Source organism: Tympanuchus pallidicinctus, unplaced genomic scaffold, assembly GCF_026119805.1.
Source record: "Tympanuchus pallidicinctus isolate F22 unplaced genomic scaffold, pur_lepc_1.0 scaffold8, whole genome shotgun sequence".
NCBI lineage: Eukaryota > Metazoa > Chordata > Aves > Galliformes > Phasianidae > Tympanuchus > Tympanuchus pallidicinctus.
Window position 1 is genome coordinate 23,986,267 of NW_026294802.1, and position 21,399 is coordinate 24,007,665.

A 21,399-nucleotide genomic window follows, 5' to 3' on the forward strand; every position below is an offset into this window, starting at 1 on the left:
TCTTTGCTGATGTTTATTTCTACTACTATATGAGTCATTAAAATTGAGTTATTGAATAAAATGGAAAGTTTTCAGAAATGATCGTATGCATTTGGGAAATTACTTCCGAAAGTATTTCATTTTCTGATGTGTGTATACCTTGTATATTAACTGTCATAGTATATCCTGCACTTACAATGGCGTGTTTCCTCTACGCTCCAAAATTTATTGCCTATTTCTGGACAATATAGGAGAATATTCCATAGTAAGTTCCATGCTGAATCTTTTAATTCAAACATATAATAAATAATTACTAAAATTATTCTGAAATTAGTGGAATTTTATCTGGGATGAATTTGCCTGAGTAATGACTTCTTATCTTCATGGACACCCTGTATGCATAAGAGGGTTACTGTTTGACAGAGCACTTCAGGCAGATTTTGTTACACTGAAGATGAAAGCTCATCATTTAAGTGCAGTGTTAATCAGGGTTTTCCTTGGAAATGCACTGTTTCTATTTTTTAAACTTAATTGCTGTTATTTATAACCATAGCTTTTAAAACTGGACACAATTCAAAACCAGCTTGTCTCTATTTGATGATTATATAGATATATGTTTCTTCCCAGCCTTGACACTATCATCTTCCAATAATCAAATCAACTGCCTGTAGCTTATAAATACTAAAATCTGTTAAAATATTGACAGTGGTTACAGACATTGCATCCAGTAGGAATAAAAGGTATTTTGCCCAAGCAAACTCAGAGTAGGCTGAACTGTCAAGAAGGTTTTGGTTTGCAAATCAAATTAAAAAAAAGGAAATAGTAATTTAAAAAGTAGATTATATCTTTCAGAGCAGTCATCAGAATCTGTTCTACTTTGGGACCAGAATATTTTTTGATTCTCTCATTGTTTTGGTCAATAGAAAACTGCAGAAGAAAACTTTCAGTTGATACTTAATAATTTATTTCATGTGTACTCTTTTGCTCTTTCATTTTAATTGGCAGCATAGGTGAGCAGCAGAGAACAGAATGAAGGCAGCCTTCATCAAAAGCAACAGTTTAAATAGGACAAAGCTTGGATTCAACACTGGCTGTCAAAGGGATGTTCATGATTTAGAGACAGTTTGTTATAAGGATCATTTGTTTTGCTGCTTAAGTACAATCATGATGCATAATAATAGTTGCAGACACAATCTCATCCCAAAGCATTCAATTCACACTGTAAATTAAGTAAATTAAGGCTTCAGACACAGAATAATTTTCGTAATCAGATGTTGGGTTAGTATCTAAGCAGTGCAGATATTGGGGGGGTTTTCTAATAATCCTCTTCCGAATAAATATTGATAATCTAATGTTAAAAGTGTGTGTGTAGGAAGATTTGATGAAGATTGAGACACCTGGAAAAATAAGGACTTGACAGAGAGGAAAGAAAAATGGGGAAAAACTGCAGCAGGCTCTAGAAGCCTTCATGAATCTAAGCTGTCAGTCCTCTTAATGCAGTGTTCATAGTGGAATATCATGCAGTGTTTCCCTTTAAAGAGGCTTTAGGCAAGTACTGGTGGAGCCCCAATCCCTGCTTGCGTTTAAGAGACAAGGGTATGGCATGAGGGACATGATTTAATGATGGGATTTGATGATCTTGAAGGTCTTTTCTAATCCATTCTCTGATTTTGTGAGTGCTGTTGTGCTTAGTAGCTGAGTGTGTCTGCATAAAAATCAGAGAATGGATTGGGTTGGAATGGACCTTAAAGATCATCTAGTTCAAATCCAGCTGCTATGGGCGAAGTTGCCAAGCATTATGACTGTGAATATTTAATACTCAACACTACAGCTCAGGCATCTTATGATGCTGAAAAGCTGCATTAATTTCGCAATATTTACAAATAAATCAATAGACATTCATTCAGATCTTTAAATTTTCAGAAGAGGTTTTTTTTTTTTTTCATGTAAGTTAACTTGTCTTTCAGTCATATAAACTTATTTTCACATTTCCTTATAAATTTCTGCTTATCAAGATTATCGAAGCATTGCTTTAGAAGTTTTATTATCTATGGGAATTTTATTTCCCCCCCCCCCCCCCCCCCCCCCAAAAAAAAAAAAAAAAAAAAAAAAAAAAGTACTTTTTACCAAGGAAATGGTATATATTGCTTATGAAGCATAGGAAGGCTCTCATACCTCAGTTACTGCCCAAAATTCACACATAGTTTCACAGCTGTTAGCACTTGCCATCTTCTGATGGAGAAAGAAGTCTCACAGTGTGGTTCAAGAGTCTTTCTTTAGGTTGAGATGCCATCATCATGTGACGAGTACCCTAGAGGCCAGTAACTATGAGCAGTAGGGTCACAGACTCATAGCAGGTAGGAGATTTGTCATATCTGGAAGCGGGTCAGTGGAGTATAATCTAGTCTACAGAAACTTCTGCAGTAATGAGATTTTGACACTTAGAAACCATTCCTCTCATTTTAGTCTTTTGTAAAGATTGTGTCTTTTTCTGAAATCAGTTCCTTGCTGAACCTTAGCTTGTATCTATCCTCTTATTTTTTACCTGTGTTTTAGATTATTGATTTCCTATCTAATTTCATACCAACAAAATAAAGTAAAATTGCCTACACTTGTATTCTTTAGTTATGTGTATTTTAAATATTTACATTGGCAAGGTGTCACATTGTTAGCAAATAGAACATAGCATCTGCAAATGCTTGAAATGTTATTTTAATATAAATTTTTTGTGCTTCATGTCAAGAAAATTATGTAAAATCAAAAGAATATTTTTCCTTTGTTTTTAAACATAAGTTTTCATGTTTTCAGTTCTTAGTTCTAGTGTAACATATGTCAGAAGTTTTCTGGGTTTATGCTTTGCACTATTTACCAAGCATAGTCAGCCAAACTACAGCAAGTACTCTCAAAGAACCATGGCACTGTATTGACTTGAGAACATAGCAAAGACTTCAGTTTTGATACTGGTGATTTATGGTGTGACCAACTTAATACTCCATTAGAGAAAAAGGTTGGGAAAGAGTAGACAAAATGCAAATGCTTTCAAGGTTTAAAAAAAAAAAAAAAAAAAAGAGTGAATGGAAAACAAAAAAAGCAGTTACTTACAGCATAAAATATTAGTTTGTTGAAGAAATCTGTCTTCTCAATTTTACGCTTGATTTTAATTATTCAGTGGCACTTTGTGGTTAGACAGGATTGAATTTAATCCTCAGAACTGAATGTGCTTATGCACAGGGACATCATGTGAATCACCTGCACCTATCCTGCCATAATCTGAGAGACACAGAGGAGGAGTTTTATCAAGTAAATGAATTCTGTCTCAACTGCTGACTGTTTGGGAGTAATCCTGTGAGATAATCTTTTTTTTTTCCTTCTCCCAGCACTCCTACATAAACTTATAGTGCAAAATATGTAACTACTGGCTTGTAGTACCTACCTAGCCCAAACATATCTTGGTCAGTTGGTTTACAGCTGCAGACAATTTGTGGCTTGGAGGTTCTCTGTCCTGTTCTCGGGATTCACCAATGCTAAATTATGTTCCTGTGCATAAATTGCTACATTATAACTCAATCTAGGTATATTTTTACAGGAGTTATCTCCTTTACAGTGTGTTGGCTTAGTCTTATTTTACACTTTCTCTTGTTTTCCTTTTACTGTCATTCTTGGATGTTTGTTTTGTTTTGTTTGTTTTTGCTAGTAAACCAGGCTGCAGCTGATTTTTCTTTTGGTTATTTCAATGCAGAGAGAATGATATAGGGAGAGATTGTTAGGTATAACGCTCCAATTTATTGTTCTTCTCCCTGCTTTTCCTTGAAGAAAAAAATAGGATTTACCAAAGCCATACAAAAAAGTTGTCAAAAACTGAACACAACTTAATGCAACTTAGTTCTTGCTTCTAACCAGTGTACAGTCATTACCCTCTCTGACTTGATGCTGCACTAGTATCATAATCTTTTCTCCCATTTTACTCAGAGATACTTATGAGTTTCTTATCTTTATCTGGGAATTTTTGGCTTATGCTAGAACATACACTGGACACAAATCTATGGGGCCAGACGGATAACTGAAGGAGCTGGCAGAAGTGGTTACCAAGCCACTTTCAATAATTTATCAATAGACCAGGTTACCTAGGGAGGTCCCAATTGGCTGGAGGTTAGTGATTGTGATGCCCATCTGCATGGAAGGCAGGAAGGGGTATCCAGGGAATTACAGGCCAATTAAATCCAATTACAGACCTGCCAGCTAAAGCTCAGTGCCATGGAAGGTTATAAAATAGATAATCTCAAGTGCCATCACACATCATGTACAGGACATCCATGTGATTAGACCCAGTCAGCATAGATTTATGAAAGGCAGGTCCTGTTTGACTCTCCTAATTTCATATGACAAGATGATTCACTTAGTGGACAAAGTGCAGTGAATGTTGTTTACCTGGATTTCAGGAGAGCATTTATGTTCCACACAGTATTCTACCAGTGGAACTGGCTGCTTGGGAGTTGTATGGATGCAGTGTTCACTGGAAGAAAAACTGCCATGATACCAAGATGACTAGGCCCAAAGGGTCATTGTGAACCGTGTAAAATTAAATTGTCAGTCACTCAAAAGTGGCATTACTCACAACTCAGCATTAGGACAAGTTTTGTTTAATATTTTTGTCAATGATTTTATGAGGGAATAGAGGATATTCTGAGTAAATTTGCAGATAACAGCAGACTGGATGAAATTCCTAATCTATTTGAGGGTAGAGAGGCTCTGCAGGGGAATCTGTATAGGCTAGATGGATGGGGTGTGTCCAATTGTATGGCATTCAACAATCAGTACAAGGAGGATATTGAATTTCTTGAGGGTATGCAGAGAAGAGAAATAAGGCTGCTGAAGGGACTAGAAAACAAGAAATATGAGAGAATTGGGACTGTTCAGTCTGAAGTGGAGGAGGCTGAGAGGAGACTTCATCACTCTCTACAAGTACTTGAAAGGAGGTTGCAGCAGGTATCAGTCTATCTTTCTCAAGTGACAAATGATTGGGCATGAGGAAATGGGCTCAAGTTGCATCAGGGAAGGTATAGTTTGAATCAGGTAGAAATTCTTCATGGAAAGAGTGGTTAGGCATTGGTAGTGCAGTCCCAGTCACTGGAGGTGTTTAGGTACGTGGTTTAGTTGTGAACATGGTAGCCTTAGGTGCATGATTAGGCTTTCTGACGTTGAAAGTCTTTTTCAATAGAAATAATTCTATGATTTCCACAGTGTCTCTGGTTCCCATGAAAGCATTTATAATCAATGTGCTGTGATTTCTAGTACATATTGGAGAGCTGAAAATTGATGAAAAACAGTAGTAATAAGGTACTAAGAAGGAGTATTATAACATCATTTAGTTTTCATATTCATATTCATTGTATTATATTGTATTATATTGTATTATATTGTATTCTAGTCTAAAACAATAACTGAGATGATAAGAAGTTGTCCAGTTCTGCCTTTTTCAATTACTTGATGAATAGTGTGTGGAGGTCACAGATCTACCTCCCCTGTCCTTTCTAAGAGAATTTTACCATTACTGCACTTCAGAGGAAGTTCTGAGAGTCTAAACGCATTTACCCTGTTTGATCACTGTTCTCTTTTAGCTAAATGTGTCCTTCCTTGGCAAGGCCCAATATACTCTTTTAAACAATGTGCTGATTGTCATGTTTCTTTTATATAGGAAATTAGCCATTGTTAAATAGTTTTCTTTCATGACAAATTTTTGAAATTAGAGTTTATGTTCATCTGTGTCTTTTTAACAACAGCATTTGAATAGACAGCATCATGAAGTTTGCTGAAGATTTTATCAGGATGCTATTTCTTGCATGCACTAGGAATTTGTAGTGAGGATGAGACAGAAAAGATTGCCTACTTAGAAATATCTTTTTCTTACAAGTTCTTCAAACAAGATTTCCCATGGTGCTTCAGCTGATAGTTAATAGCAATCTATTAAGAACATTCAACATCATAAGCATCTAGCTGCTTATTTATATTTATTTCTTAGAATTTTATGTCCTAAGAAGTATTTCTGCACCAAAAAAAAAGCAACCAAAAAACAAACAAACAAAAAATCCAGATAATACATAAATAAATAATTAAAAAACTAGAAAGAAGAGAGAGAGAGAGCATGAAGTAATGATATCTCAGTTAGGTCTTGAGTTAACATTTAACTTTCTGCCTGTGAGGTTTTTGAGTGATTATTCCATGTGATGTACCCATATTATGGACAAATAAAATAGTATAAAGACACAAAAGTGACAGAATGTCAGTTCAAATCCAATGTCATTTTGCCTAGGTATCATGCAAGTAGATCGATGATGGTTCAGTGTCATAGAGTTTCAATTTCAATTTTTATGTGATACATAAAGCAGTTTTGGAGCTGAGTTATGTGAATTAGTGAATTCTTAGAGTAACACAGTTTTATTCAGTGACCCACAGAAAGGCAGATGGTCTTGATCTGGGTTTGTTTTCTGTCTTACTGGGGAAATAATAATGTCAAAAGCCATTAAACAAAGTAATGTTCTTTGAATTTATTAGATTTCCCTATAAGCATATTTTGACAACAATAAGGCACAAGAGCTAATGAGTGAAAACTTGTTTTCCTCTTAGATCTTCCAAATCATATTTTGTATTTGTCTTGCTATACACCTTACCATCTCACAAACAACAAATACACAATATTCTTGAATGATGTTCTTTGAGACTGATAACCTGTGTAAATTAACAGTTACAGTGAAATAATTTAATTTTCTACTGCGTGATATAACTTTAACTAGTAAAATTGCACCTAATCAAGAAAAGTAATAATAATTTTTTCATTGATTTTGTTTTTCTGTTTTATAGCTCAAAAAAAGATCATCATTGCTTGGTTTGATCTTCTTACTTCTGTTGTTGTTGCTTTGACATAAGAATTAAATTCATGTGAAACCATGGCTTAGCCTATGTTGGGAAAGGTTAGCATGACTATATATTGTAATAAAGAAATGCCAGCAAGTTCTGCTGGTGAACACACTTCTTTCCTGGAATCATTTATGTGCAACGTATTTCGTATTCCTAAGATCAGTTTCCAAATCTAGTAAAACATTCTGGACTTGTTATTTTTCTTTAAAACAGTATTCACACAGGCCTCTCAACAGTGCATAAATTACTTTGGCAGAACTAATCTCTAATGTAGACTTAATCATTATATTGATCAGACTCTTGGAATGTTCTAGTAATGTGAATTTGTGACTTATTAGAGTTGCCTGCTGTTATATGGCTTATTTTGCAAATGGAATAAATACTGAGTAAGTCTAAATGGTGCACAAGTTTAGCTTAAGTGTATACATTTTAGTTCATAGTACTGCTACAACTTATATTTGAATTGCTGTAGTGACAAACTAGAACTATTTTAATGTACCATTCTGCTGTTAATGCAAATATTTACATCTTTGTGTTTTTACATTATAGAATATTTGATATTAATTAATATTGATCTTTTTCAGTTTTTAGTATACATACCTCTCACCCACAGTGAAAATTATTGGTTTTTTTTTTCTCCTTCTAACTGCTATTGTAATGTTTACAATAATCTTGACTTTAGAAATTCTTTATATAGGGTCTATATTAAAAGAGAAATAATATATAATGTCACTTCTCTATTAACAGCGCTTGTCGAATGGCTCCATAGACTCAAATGATGAAACCAGTCAAGTTATAGAACTCCAGGAGCTACTTGAAAAGCAAAACTATGAAATGGCACAAATGAAGGAACGTTTGGCTGCACTGTCATCACGGGTGGGAGAGGTAGAGCAGGAAGCAGAAACTGCCAGGAAGGAGCTCATTAAAACAGAAGAAATGAACAGTAAATATCAGAGAGACATTAGAGAGGTAAGGAGTTCAGTATATATACCTCACATACCTTGCCATTTTTTCCTCATATACCGATACAAGCTGACAGGGATCAATCAATATGAAAAGCAAACTTGAGCAATGACAAATGCCCTTGGACACAGGAAACACAAAATTTACAGTAAGAAATAATTGTACAAATCTTGTTAGAAAACTGTATTCATAGAAGTGGGCGTGCGTATGTGCAACTATAATAGGAAGATCTCTGTGTTTTAGAATTGCTAGAGCACAAATTGGCAATTATTTCAGCCATTTCCACATTTTAATGCTGAAATAGATTTAACGGAGATGCTGGTCATGTAGATAATCATTTTTTAAAACTTTGGGCCATTATGTAAATAACAGCATTTAATATAATCATTTATTATCTGTATTCTTCTGTGACAGCTTCATGTTCCAATACGTTATTCACTTCTCTCAATAAATCAGGCTAAGAAATTTTTCACTGCTGTATATAAGCATCAGAGAATATCCATGTCTGGCATGGAAATATATTGCAGTTTTTTTCTTTTCTACTCTAAAAATTTGTGGCTCTCCATGGTACTCTCCAGAATATCTTATGTAGAACTTGATATGTGTGAATGGTTGACTTCTGGAACCTATTTTAGTATTTAAAAGTAGAGTAATTGTCTGTAACATTCCTTTCTACAGTACAGGTATTTTATTCATGTGCATGTTATTTGTTTGTGTATGTTTGCACATTATATAAATGTTTAACCTGGTATTCCTAGTTATCTGGCAGAAATGTTCCCTCTGAACTTCTGACACTACTGCAACATGAAAGCCTCTTCTCATCTGTGTGCTGTTTCTTTTAAAATACTGTATGTTCCTTATAAGGTTACAACAAAGTTTGCACTGATGTTTCTCCTTTTCGACAGCTGCTCTTTATAGAAGGGTGTCTAAATTCCTCACTCTCATTTACTTTCTGACAATTATTGCTTTTTCCTGTACGCCTTGATTGCTGCTTGCTGTTGCTGCCACTTCTGTCTTGCTTACTCTTTGTTTCAATCCTTTGCTTCCTAAGTGAAGTGGCCACTAACACATTTTAATCCTTATCCATAACATATATGGGTAATGTACTTGTATGTCATGGCTATGTTATGTATCCAGCACTGTGCTCATTTGCATTGTGCAATTTAAGGAAATGTCATCTGCTGTCTGTTATGTGTAATTTGGCAAAAATTTTATCAGAACCTAGGAATAACAGTAGGTGTGCATATACATTTTTCACAATATCACCATCCTACATTTGTATTATTATGCAATAATTATGCTTTATAATATTATAATATTATAATTGTAATATTATGCTTACCATTTTCTGATCAAATAACTGTCATTGTTTAAAAAGCAAACAAGTAAACATAAGCCAATTTTGCTGTGCTTACTTGCATGGAAAAATGCAGAAATTAGAAAAATATACAAAATTTGAGAATTGTTTTTCTGCTCTACTCAACAGCGAGCACTTTAAGCATCTTTGGTGCATCAAACCTGAAAAGGATTAATTTCTCCTTAAAACAGAAAAGTCATGCTATACACACCTTATGTACTGTTTGCTGTTAGCAGGAAGAGTAAACTGGTATAAAATTATGTGCCCTTTTAATTGAATGGTTCTTGATTATTTTTTTTTTAATTTCATTTTAGGCAATGGCACAAAAGGAAGATATGGAAGAAAGGATCACTACACTGGAGAAGCGCTACCTCAGTGCACAGAGAGAATCCACCTCCATACATGACATGAATGACAAGCTGGAAAACGAACTGGCAAACAAAGAAGCCATCCTACGTCAGGTGCAGTATCTGTATTAGTCTGTTATTTTCTTCATATATAACAAAAATTAACATGAAAGGTGGGGTGTATCTAATGCATGAGATTTTTACTGGGTTAACCTGCTCCTTTTTTAAATCATGTTAATCTAAAAAAAAAAAGTTTTTTTTTTTTTCTTCTCTAAGCCTCATGTTAGCTACTACGACTATGAAAACCAAGCCAATGTGTGCATTCAATGCTGTGAAATAACTGTGTTTTCTAAGTGTCTTGCATAAATGTACTATGTCACAGTCCATAGGGAAAGGATCGTCTTTGTTTCTTATGTAATGATTTTCTAAATTTGGGGTTTGTTCGTTTGTTTGTTTGTTTTTGAAAGAAAAATGAATAAAAAAGGACAGCAAAAAGAAACTTACTTCTGTGGGAAAAAAAAAAACTCACAAAATTTACATGAAATGGTAGCACATTAAGTGTTTAGAATCTACGATGTAATTAAGATTTTATGAAGATAAACTATCTATGAATATCTTTTAGAAAAGAGCATAATGGAATTTTGCATTTGTCTATTGTGGTGCCTTGTTTCCACAGTGAATCCAAAAGCTGAAGCATAATGTCAGTAGAAAACACTTTTAAATTTTGAGGAATACAAGGTGAACTAAAATAATATGAAGTTAATATCATTTAAAATGTAAAAGATGAAATTGCCCTTAACCTCACCTTTGGTGTCCCAAGTTTTTATTTTTCCTCACCTACCATATCTTAAAAAAAAAAAAAAAGTGGCATATGGGATAATCTATTTCTATGATTGTATGCAGATTTATTTACACACATATGCACACAGAACTCTGCATATATATATGTAAGTGACTACATAGTCACAGAAATCAAAGTACCAAAACTCAAATACTGCAGCTTATGCCAGTTTCTTTTGACTATTTCAAGACATATCTTCAGTTCTTTGGGGCAGGCAGGTTAGAAAGGAACGATGGAAAAGCAAAGTACACCCATCTGTCCTTAGAGACTTCATTACTGGTAATGTAAATCATACTGTGCTGTAGAGATCTACCTACTCAAAGCAGTGATCAATACAACTACATCTTGAATATATGCAAGCAGACTTTAAGTTCATTTGGAAGATTTTCATATGACAAGCCTTTTTCTTCATGTTTTTGGAGAACTGACAAACAATCTCATATCCCACTCCTTTCTCATGATGACTTCTATTACTTGGAACAAACAGGAAAGCAGGTAACAATTATCCATCCATTAGAAAATTCTAAATCATGATAGATCTCAGTAGGACAGAAAATACTGCAGTTATCAAAAGCCCTACTGTTTCTCTTCAATAGTTTTCACATATTAAACAATTTCACGTTTGTAAAATGAGACAATTATAGCTTTACAATGAATAATTTCATTGAAACCTTAAGTAACTAGCAACCATTTTTTAATAGTGAACAAATTAATTGAGTGTCAGTCTTAACATTTCTAATTACATTGTTGGCATTTGTTCAGCAAATTCACAGGGAGTTCTGTCCTTCTGGAATTGTACTTCTTTCCCATTTTAGCTTGTATACATAAACTTTTCTGTAAGGTGGATGAAATACTTCCATTTAGAAATTTCTCATTTTACTGGCACCAATACTTTTATTTTGCTTAGATAAACAACACATCGACCAGAGGAGGTTTTTATTCATCTTCATAAATACCATTTTATGATACCTTTTTTTCACCATCATATGATCCTGAAGCCTCAAATCACTCATCATTAATAAAACTGGCAGCCTACACAGTTCCATGCTTGAGGTAAAACTTTTCCAGTAAGTTCCCCCAGGTTGTGGAATACCTAAGCCTTTACAATGAGTTTTGATTGCTTCCCTGATACCTAAGTAATTGAAGGAAAGTCTTTATTCTAATTTCACTGTTTATAATTTTTCATCTATCTTTGGCCTTCAGCTGGAAGACAAAAACAGACAGCTGCAAGAGCGTCTAGAGTTGGCAGAACAGAAGCTCCAGCAGACAATGAGGAAGGCAGAAACCTTACCTGAAGTGGAGGCTGAACTGGCTCAGAGAATTGCAGCTCTGACTAAGGTACTGCCCTGAGAAGCAGGTTCATTTCAGAAGCCCCATTGTTTAACATTAATTTGCATCTTGATTCCTCAAGGACAAAAGAAAAGAAGTGTTGAGCTGATTTGAAAACATATGTCTTCTGATAAGTATGTGCCACAAGTTCAGTATTAACCAGAAATGGTATCGTTGCCATGTTTCCAATTCTTACCTTTTGATAACAGATAAAATAGTTCCCTGTAAGATAACCTACAGTATATTTCCAATATATGCAAACATTAATTAGCCTGGGGAGATCTATTTTACTGCGCAAGAGTTAATGATTTAAGGATTTTTTTTTTAAATAAAAGATATATTCCTTCTCATACATATTTCTGAACATTTTCACACATCAGTTGTAGGAAACAAAAAATATTCCAATGAGAGCCACAGAAACAAAGCATAATGGCAGCTGGGATGATTTGTACAACACAAACGAAGACAACTTGCAGTACATACTTACAGGGCTTGTTTGCATGGTTCTTTGAATTCAAAAAGAGCAATGTGAAACTAGGGAGTTCAAACTGTGTATTCTGTGATAACAGTTTATTGCAGAAAAATAGAAGGTAAAAACAAACTTTTAGTAAGACAGTTTTCATATTTGTTCACTAATATTTTCAGGTGTGCATGTGATTAATACTGCAGTTAAGGTATTTCCAGCACCGTAAGGACATGTAATATAATTACAGACTGCATATTCTGCATATTCAAATCATGGAAATTAAAATGCATTTAAGAGATTAGTAGATAGCACTGCTTTATCTTAGCTATCATTTCTCTGTTGCCAATGACTGTTTCTACTGTTTCTAGACATTTATATTCCCAGTAATTTTCATATTTAATGGATTTACTTTTCAATTTTCATGTATTTCACTTCATAGTAAAGCCTTAAGTGCAGAGCACCTCATTAATAAAGCTTGATTACAAAAAATTTAGTTAAGAAGTAGAAACAGAAAAGTTTTGGAAGGATTTTTTAAAATGTTTTATTAAGGCAAGATCATTATTCAGTAATCAAGATTTTGTGCTATCCACTTTAGGTTTATATGAATGGGTGGGATTCTGAAGGGCAGATTGAAAATGGTGGGGAAAAAAAAAAAAAGAAGCAGCAGCAAAAAGAAAACTACTTGAAATATTAAAAAATATAACTGCATTTTAAGTAAGAATCAGAAAGAAAGATGCACAAAAGTTCAATCCCTTGACAACGTTTTTTTTCAGTTGTATTTGATTCAACAAATATTCAGATTATCTAATACCCTTAGCAGTTTAAAAATACTATCTTTTATTTTAAATAATTTTTCCTGAATAACTTCTCCAGCAATTAGGCACCAGTAAGTGTTTTGCAGTCTCAAGTATGTCTTTTCTTGCAACTGCATGTTTCCTTGAACATAAATTAATGACAAATATTGTAAAAATAAGTCTCATTTCAATGATGCAGAATACTCAGAAGCTTCCATAAGATACTGCTGTTATTGTAACCATAAAGCTGCAGTAGATGTGATTAGAGATCGGAGAAAAGAGCTGATGGCCCACCTCATTTCACTTTGATGTATGTTTTCAAAGCTTTTGCCAAGAAAGTAAATCTAAGGAGTACATCTGACTGCAAGGCTAGCTCATTCCATTCTTCTCTAATTACAAAAAAAAAAAAAAAAAAAAAAAAAAAAGAAGAAACTAATTGTATTTAAAATTCTATATTTTTGGAATACATGCCATGAAGAAGAATGTCAGAATACAGGCTACATAAGGCTATGGTTTATATATCTTCTGTATTATGTTTGCAAAATATAGAACTTATTAAAGTGTTGCACTGACAGCTCTGAAACTTCAGGCCCTTTGCTCTTCATGAGTCACATAAAGGTAGTTTGGAACCAGTCACTGCAGCTAAGTTGTTTTATGTCGTCTAACTGGCATAGTTACCTCCCAACTACTCGAAAGATGCAAAACCTATGTGAGGGACTGAGTAATGCTAGGCCATTTTATCTACATTGAGCTTTCTTCCAGCATAAAAATCATTCGTAGTACTTAAATTAGCTGGCTTCAGGCTGCCTTAAGTCTGCCTACCTGATCTGTGGTCGCTGCAATGACAATGTGCATTAAGTAGAAGATGAGTCCCCTGATTCAACTACCCTTTCAGCTCTGCAAAAAATTCAAAGTTTTGATTCTCCTTTCTTTTGTACTACCTCAATGAAAGTGGCTTCACTGAGATTAATGGGGTTACAATCATGTGAAAGAGGTGAGTTAAGCCTAATGTATTTTACATGTTTATCAAAGGAAAGTACTATCGGACAACTGGAAACCACGACTGCTTCATTGTGGGTAAAATATAAGACTGGTTATTTACACGTGGACAAAAACCAGAACAAGCATATTTTGGAGTTGGATGTGATATTTTTTTCTCACATTTAAAATATGCATGTTACAATTCTGCATTCAATTTATTATACTCTTCCTCATAATTAACCTGGGTTGGGATTCTGCATTCTGTAGAATGAGATCCTTCTGTTGTATCAGTTTAAAAACTTGAGTTACTTTTCTTTCTTTCTTTTTTAATATGGGCTAGTGAATGTCTTTTGCTACTTTTCCATACCCAAACTAGTTCATAAGGAGTGAACTTCCAAAAGTTTGGACTGTACAGTGAACTCAGATAAGTACTCATAAATTTACCTGAATTATTCAAACTTTTCTTTGGCTTTGTTTTCACTGTGTTCTGCCCATTGGGTGAGCAACTGGAGGGTTAGTCAGCCTGTGGCAAACTAACCTGGAACAGCATGATCCCATGTACTGTGCTGTCCTGCCTGGCTGTCACACTGGCATTCTGTCTGGTCATGACAAGTAGCACAGCTCTCAGCATGTATCCCAAGGTTTAGACTACCATGATTCATTGAGCCACCTTGTACTCACTCTCACAGGATTGGTCTGTTTGTCTGCCCTGGAGAAGAGGCAGTTGTTAACAGAAACAATCACTCTCCAGCATTAACTAAAACCTTTATTTGTCCTGGACTATGTTTATTTCCCATAGACAAGACAGATGTGATAGCAATTAGCATCTTAAAATGGTTAGTCTATCAAGCAGTTCCTCATTGCCTATATTTAGAATAGTCTAATGGAGACAGCAGCATCCACTTTTTTCCATTTGGTCACTCCCACCAGCACTCACTCTCCTCTTGGGTACTTGTGCAGCAAGGGTTCCACATTCACTTCTCTGATCACAAGACAATGTAATTCATTTTAATTCATCATTCCTATATACAGGTAACCAGAAATACCAACAGTGCCTCATTTAGCTGCATTACGAAAGCACTACCATGATTTTGGGCACCAGTTCTATATAATATAATCATAATAAAATGCATTTAGCATAGTAAGAAATTCTGCTTATTTCAAAGGTGAAGAACAGTGACATGAAAGTTGGAGGCAAGTGGGTCCTGATGCAAGTTTTGTGATGATATGGGGATCTGGTCTGCATTAGATAGGGAAAAAATTACAAGATGGAAAGAGAAGGGCTATAGATGAAAGGGTGCAAATGTGATGAGGAAGGTCTCCTGCAAGCAGTGGATGTGGTTAAGTCAAAAATTCTTTTGAGAAGCATGAAGAAAGATAAGATCTATTAGCTGGAGAAGGAAGTTGAATAATCTTTGGGAAACAGAGAAAATCTTCTACAGGGAAGGAAGCCCAAGAAAACTCTTCAAAAAACTTAAAAAAAAAATTTACAACACCTCTTTGTCTTCTGAAAACACTCCTCTTCTTGTGCCTCCTCTTCCATGGAAAATTTTGTCCTATTTGATATGAGGAGGTAGTGAAAAGCAAGCTTAATGGAGCTAGCTGGAAGGCACTTCTTACTAAACATACGAGGTGTATGAGGTAGTGGTGAGACACAGGAGATACAAGAATGTGTGGATATCTCATGACTGAAAGATTGGGTATCAGGAAAGGGGTGACTTAAGCCAAAATGTTTTTTCATTATTCATAATGGGCTAGAAGCGAGAATGAAATAACTAGCGTATAACTTTTTGAGCTGTTGTCACTCAATCACCATTGTCACTTGTTTTCACCTCCAATTGCATAGCTCAGTTCAATAATACATTATTTTATTCTCGAATAATTCACTCATTCAAGAGATAGATATGAGAATATGTGCCAGAAGAAGAAAATATGGAGACAGCATATATTCAAAAATCTCAGTCTCAAAACTGTTCAAATTGGCTTGTACCACTAGAAAAGTTGGGATTTGTTGCTGCAGCTCAGCATGAGGAAGAAAAAAGGATAGCACCTGTACTATACAGGTGCTTTCTGCATCATTATGACTGAAATTGGATTTTTTTCAGCTAAGATGCAAAGGCCTAGAAAAAGTGCAGTGCTAACGGTAACAACTAATGCAAAAGCAACATCTCTTTTGTGAGTGCATTAGCAGCAGGATTAACAGTGGAACTTTATCAGGTTACAGAGCAGTAATAAGGGCTGCTTTGGTACTCTATCAAAGAAAACTGATCCTGTTACTGACTTACAGGCAATTTCTTTGCTATATCATAGCATGTAAAGTGCAAAGTGAACATTAAGACTCGTGACGATATTTCATGGAGCCAGACATTGTTAGTTCTTGTCCAGGTGTTTTTAATTCTGTCTAAAATATACAATTTATAAACCTATTTATAATCGAATGTGCTGGCTAAATTATTTACCTGCTAATTGCTGAATACCACATTGTGTTTTAGTGATCTTTCTATACAGAGTGCTAGAAAACAGGCATGCATGTCATATTTAAAAGGAACGTAGGGTGAAGTTTGCCAAGCAAGTAACCACCCAAGTTGTCCTTTAGTAATTTTTAAGTTAATTTACCATCACCTTTAGCAAAGCAAGTCAGAAGAAATCACCGTCTGCTTATGAACCTTGGAATCCATGTTGTTCTTACTATCATTTTTCCTGCTACAGTAATATGAGTAACACTAAAATGGCTGTTTCAGCCTTTGTCTTATTCTAGAAGCATTCAGTGATGCAGGCTTCTGAGTCTCCAAAAGAGCTGCCACATGCATGTCAGTTCTAACAGTACTGGAGAAGACTGAGCAAGAGGTATTTGCAAATCCCTTAGGCATTAGCTGAATTGTTTGGTCTTCATCTGAAAGGAGTTTCTTTAAGACCAAGGTTTGAACTGGTTTCTGCCTAAAGGGCAATGAGATCTTGAAGGCCTCACCTTAAGAGCTTATTCCACCTAAGCACCCTAAGAAACAGAGGTGCTGCTCTTTCCTACTTAAGCTCTTTATCTGTTGGTAAGTTTCAGCAAGTGAAAAGAAAAGGGAATGTGTATGTACTTTTCTGTCTTCCTAGGCGTAAGTAGCTTTAGACAGGCAGTGGAGTCTAACTGTTTAATGTCTTAAATATAAAATAATTTGGCTCTTTCAGAATAGCAAAGAATTTGGGAATAAGCAAACAAGTCCAAATGGATAAGGGAAACACTGAACATTAAATACTCAAACAAGTGTTTAGAATAATTGCATTTATTTTGATACTAGGACACACTGAATTTTAATTAATCTTCAGGTATCTTTTCCTACTTAAGAAATTTAAAGAGAACTAATTTGAAGATCATCTCTGTTTTCTTTTATGCTGGAAAATTGAACACAGGTACTCTAGATCATATCCAGCAAGATCTGTAAGAAGAATGTCTGAATGTTTCAGATCTGTCTGAAAACTATCATGCAAAAAGATTTTTATTTATCTTATACATATACCTTACTGAATTGTTAATACACTAGAAATTAACGAAATAAGCAGAATTAGATAGTTGTAAGGATCTTAAAAAATCATTATTTTCTCTCAAGAGTGTTTTCTATGTTCTATAAGAACTTTGTGTTCATGTAGCATAAAAAAGTTCAGGAGATAATTATCCTTTTGCAGCAGTAGTTAGGGCTGATAGCACAATCATTTTGTACATCAAGAGGACAGTTTCCACCCACAAAGTAAGTAATGATTAAAAACCAATTTTTTATATTTGAAAAATAAATGTGTACGATATACCAGTCACACCAGTTTCTAAAGGACAGGCTGTGACAGGCAGCACCACATATCAGGAGTCTTAAATGAAATTCCTTTGAACCTTGAAGTAATAGACTATATTCTGCATAAACCTGCAATTAAATATAGAAAGTGGTCAAGATAGGTAACTCAGTTTTAAAGTTTGCAGTCAACTAATGAAGTTTCTAAGTATTTTAATTTTGTAGGGTGATACTCCTAATGGGTTCTGTATCTTCCTCAATGAAAACAGTCTCAAAAGAAGTAGAATTCCTTAAGCCTTCTTCATCAGCAGCTCAGAGCTTTGATGACTTCAAATCTTCTCCTGACCCATGGAGGTTCATTAAGGGAAGGCTTTGAATCAGTAGTGCAGTCAAGATTCAAAAAATGACCTTATGGAGATGAAGCTTGGTCACTTCATGGAGCGAATAATATGACTTGGCTCTCTGCAACTACAGGAAGTGAACATTTTCAGTCCTCTCTTCCTATTTATCCAATTTAGGAAAGAGAACAGAGCATTAGCATTTGATTGCTGAAGAAAATTAATATGTAAAATTCAAAATAAAATAGTCATAAAAGGATTGTCACTGGTACAAATCATAACAAAACAGTTTCAGGTAATGACTAAGTCCAAATAAACAGCAGGCCTGCTTCATGCTCAGAAACAATAACTGAACTTATAAGCTTAGTTAGAAAATCTACTGAGTGCCCCTTAACATTTGCAGAAACTTGAACTTTGTAAATATGTATAATTTGAAAGGAGTGTTAGTGTCAGTGATCTTCAAATTTATTAAATATTCTTGTATTTTATACAAGGACTTTGTATAATTATTGTCTCCATATCAAAATCTGTGGTTTATACTTATAAAACTCTAGACCATAATCTTGTTTGTATTCTGATCTTTTAGTCCTGATAATACTACTAAGTTTAAGTGTAGTATGATTACAGGTTATGGCATAGAGATGGAATTGTGTTGGTATCTACTGATAATTATTCTTATAAATCATTAGCAGAAAACAGTGTCTGAAAAACAGTCTCACTAAAACACAGAGCTGTAAAATTACTATTTATTGCTCATATCAAAGCTTTTTAAATCTAAACATGGAGTTCAGAATCTCTTTCTGAGGGTAAACTTGACAGAGTGAAATATTCAGCATTTGACAAACACAAACTCACAATTCAACTTCATCAGTAGCACTGTCTATACACCTTATGCACATTCCTATTTTCATAGCAAAAAGTCTAGTACAGTACTGTCTTTTTATTAAGTTTTGGGTGTTGGTTTTTTTTTTTTTTTCCATTTTCAATAATAACGTAGGCTTGTTTGATATGACAATAACATGAATATTCATGTTCTGCAGTACGTTCTGTTGACCTAATTAAGGTCACCTTTGGTCAGAAGTAGTAATGAATCTTTGGTTGGATTATTATTTCTATATTCAGTAATGACTTTCCATTCCTATTAATGAATTTTTATTTATAGGTTCTTCTTTTGTCTGATGACCTTGATCTTGTCAAGGGATCCACCAGGGTGGATCCTTTCAAAGGGATGAATACCATGTTGTTTATTTGGACGAAAGGACTTACATGGTGTATTCTAAGATGGAATACTGAGTTTGTCTCTTCTTACATTCTTTCTGTTTCGTGGAAGACAGAGAATGTACTATAACATTGCACAATTCTATGATTGACCAATCCATAAATTTGATAGTAATGCATTGTTTTCATTTCTAGAAAATGATAGAAAATTATAAAGGACTTTCTGCCATTGGCCTCTCAGAGTCTTGTTCTGGTGTTGGTTTGCCATCATTCCAAAAAACATTAGATTAGACAGTATTGCTTTAAATCCACTCTGTAGTAATGTGTCATCAGCCAGCCATCACTAACCTTGAACTTCCATGTGTAGGTTGATAGCTTTTTTAGCATTCCATTATTTTTCAGTTTCTCCATACCAACTGCATCATATCCGCCAAGTATCAGTATAGTTTATTCCACTTAAAAATCTGTCAGTTAAAAGTATTAATTCTTCAAGTCACACTTTTCTTTTAAGCATTCTGTGCTGTGTTCTGTTCAGTGTCAGTGTCTTTAGTTCTGATTTTTCAATTTTGTCCCTCTCCTTTTCCTTGACTCGTTAGTCTGATCCAACCTCTTCTACCTCATCTGGTGATTATCAATATGTTATGGAAGCTAAACTACAAGAAATGATCTCCATACGTAGGAAGGTAGTCCTACTGGACTTTACTTTCTATTGCTAAATAGAATCCATCTGATTTGTTTTGATTTTCTTTAACTTTTTTTTTTGTTTTAATTGATAATCAACCATCGTGCAGTTCAGTGCTTCAGGAGCTTACAATTTTACGATGGCAGGTTTGTGTTCAAACCATGCACAGTCTGCATGTTACATTTGGCTGATTTCATTGCTCATAAATAACTCCAATGTTTTGCTGATGCTTGGATGTAACAGGCCTTTGTAGCTGACACATTTCAAGCAATGCTGTTCAGCTGCCTGTTTAAATAAAGTTTCTTTTCTGAAAACTAAGTTTGCAGTTAGTAGTAGCTTGCTTTATGTTTTGTTTAAACTTTACTGAGATAAAGACACACAAAATTGATTGAATTATAGAAAGATCTTTTTATTTTTTACAGGCAGAAGAAAGACATGGAAACATTGAAGAACGTATGAGACACTTAGAAGCTCAACTTGAAGAGAAGAATCAGGAACTTCAAAGAGTATGTGTATTGCAGGCAACTTCTCTGTAATTTCCCTCTTTTAATTTGTCAATATAGTGCAACTTACACACTCCAGCACACAATTCTATCCACTGGTATATGTTTTATTTATAGAAGTGATGGCAGCATCATCACATTTTACTCAAAGATCTTAATAAACTAGTTTATATCTACTTGCAGCTTTCAAAGTAGTTTGCTTTTATGAAAATGAATGTGCTTTAGTCAGTAACTGTAGCTGTATTACCTTTTATTTAAGTGTATTCAGCTGACATAAAATCTTTATTTTTTGGAGCTACAAGTCTGCACTGGTTAATTTTGGACCTTGCAAATCTGTCTCTTCTATTCTACACAAAAGGCAAGGCAAAGAGAAAAAATGAATGAGGAGCATAACAAAAGATTATCAGATACTGTAGACAGACTTCTGACAGAATCCAATGAACGCCTTCAGCTGCACCTAAAAGAGAGAATGGCAGCACTTGAAGAAAAGGTACAGTACAAAGAATAAAGTTTCACTCAATAAAGATTCTCTTGTATGAAACATGTTCTACATTTATCAAGACGGAAATATCATGCAGTTTTGTATGCAACAATTATGACCACAAATATAATCTAACTCTTACATTCTGTACATTCAACACATCGTGCATGTATGAGCACAAGAATCTTTCCATGATACTCTGAACTGGAAATTCTGTGTGTTATGAATCCCCTCTTTATCGATAGGGAGCCTGATTAATTGGCTCATGAAGAACCAGGGCACAGTGTGTTACAAGGGAGTGAGATAAAGGGCATTAGAACTGAGAAATGACCATGTTTCAGATACGCCATCAATTCTGAATTTCAGCTTGCTGATTTTACCTCACTTCCTCTGGAAGAATAACATACTCCCACCACAGGAGGAGAAGAAATATTA

The 21,399-nt window shown here is 34.6% G+C and overlaps 1 protein-coding gene across 10 annotated transcripts in view; it reads left to right on the plus strand.

Annotated features, from left to right (window-relative positions):
- Positions 1-21,399, plus strand: part of PPFIA2 (PTPRF interacting protein alpha 2) — a 280,430-nt gene that overhangs the window by 211,845 nt on the left and 47,186 nt on the right. For 5 of the 10 annotated variants that reach the window (XM_052669069.1, XM_052669070.1, XM_052669072.1 and 2 more), the window contains 6 exons: positions 7,642-7,863; positions 9,529-9,675; positions 11,606-11,740; positions 19,895-19,981; positions 20,403-20,486; positions 20,842-20,973. In XM_052669069.1, the coding sequence (XP_052525029.1) occupies positions 7,642-7,863; positions 9,529-9,675; positions 11,606-11,740; positions 19,895-19,981; positions 20,403-20,486; positions 20,842-20,973 (807 nt within the window). Of the gene's footprint in view, positions 1-7,641; positions 7,864-9,528; positions 9,676-11,605; positions 11,741-19,894; positions 19,982-20,402; positions 20,493-20,841; positions 20,974-21,399 lie in introns of those variants that run through there. The other 5 variants (XM_052669071.1, XM_052669073.1, XM_052669078.1 and 2 more) reach the window with 2 other exon arrangements.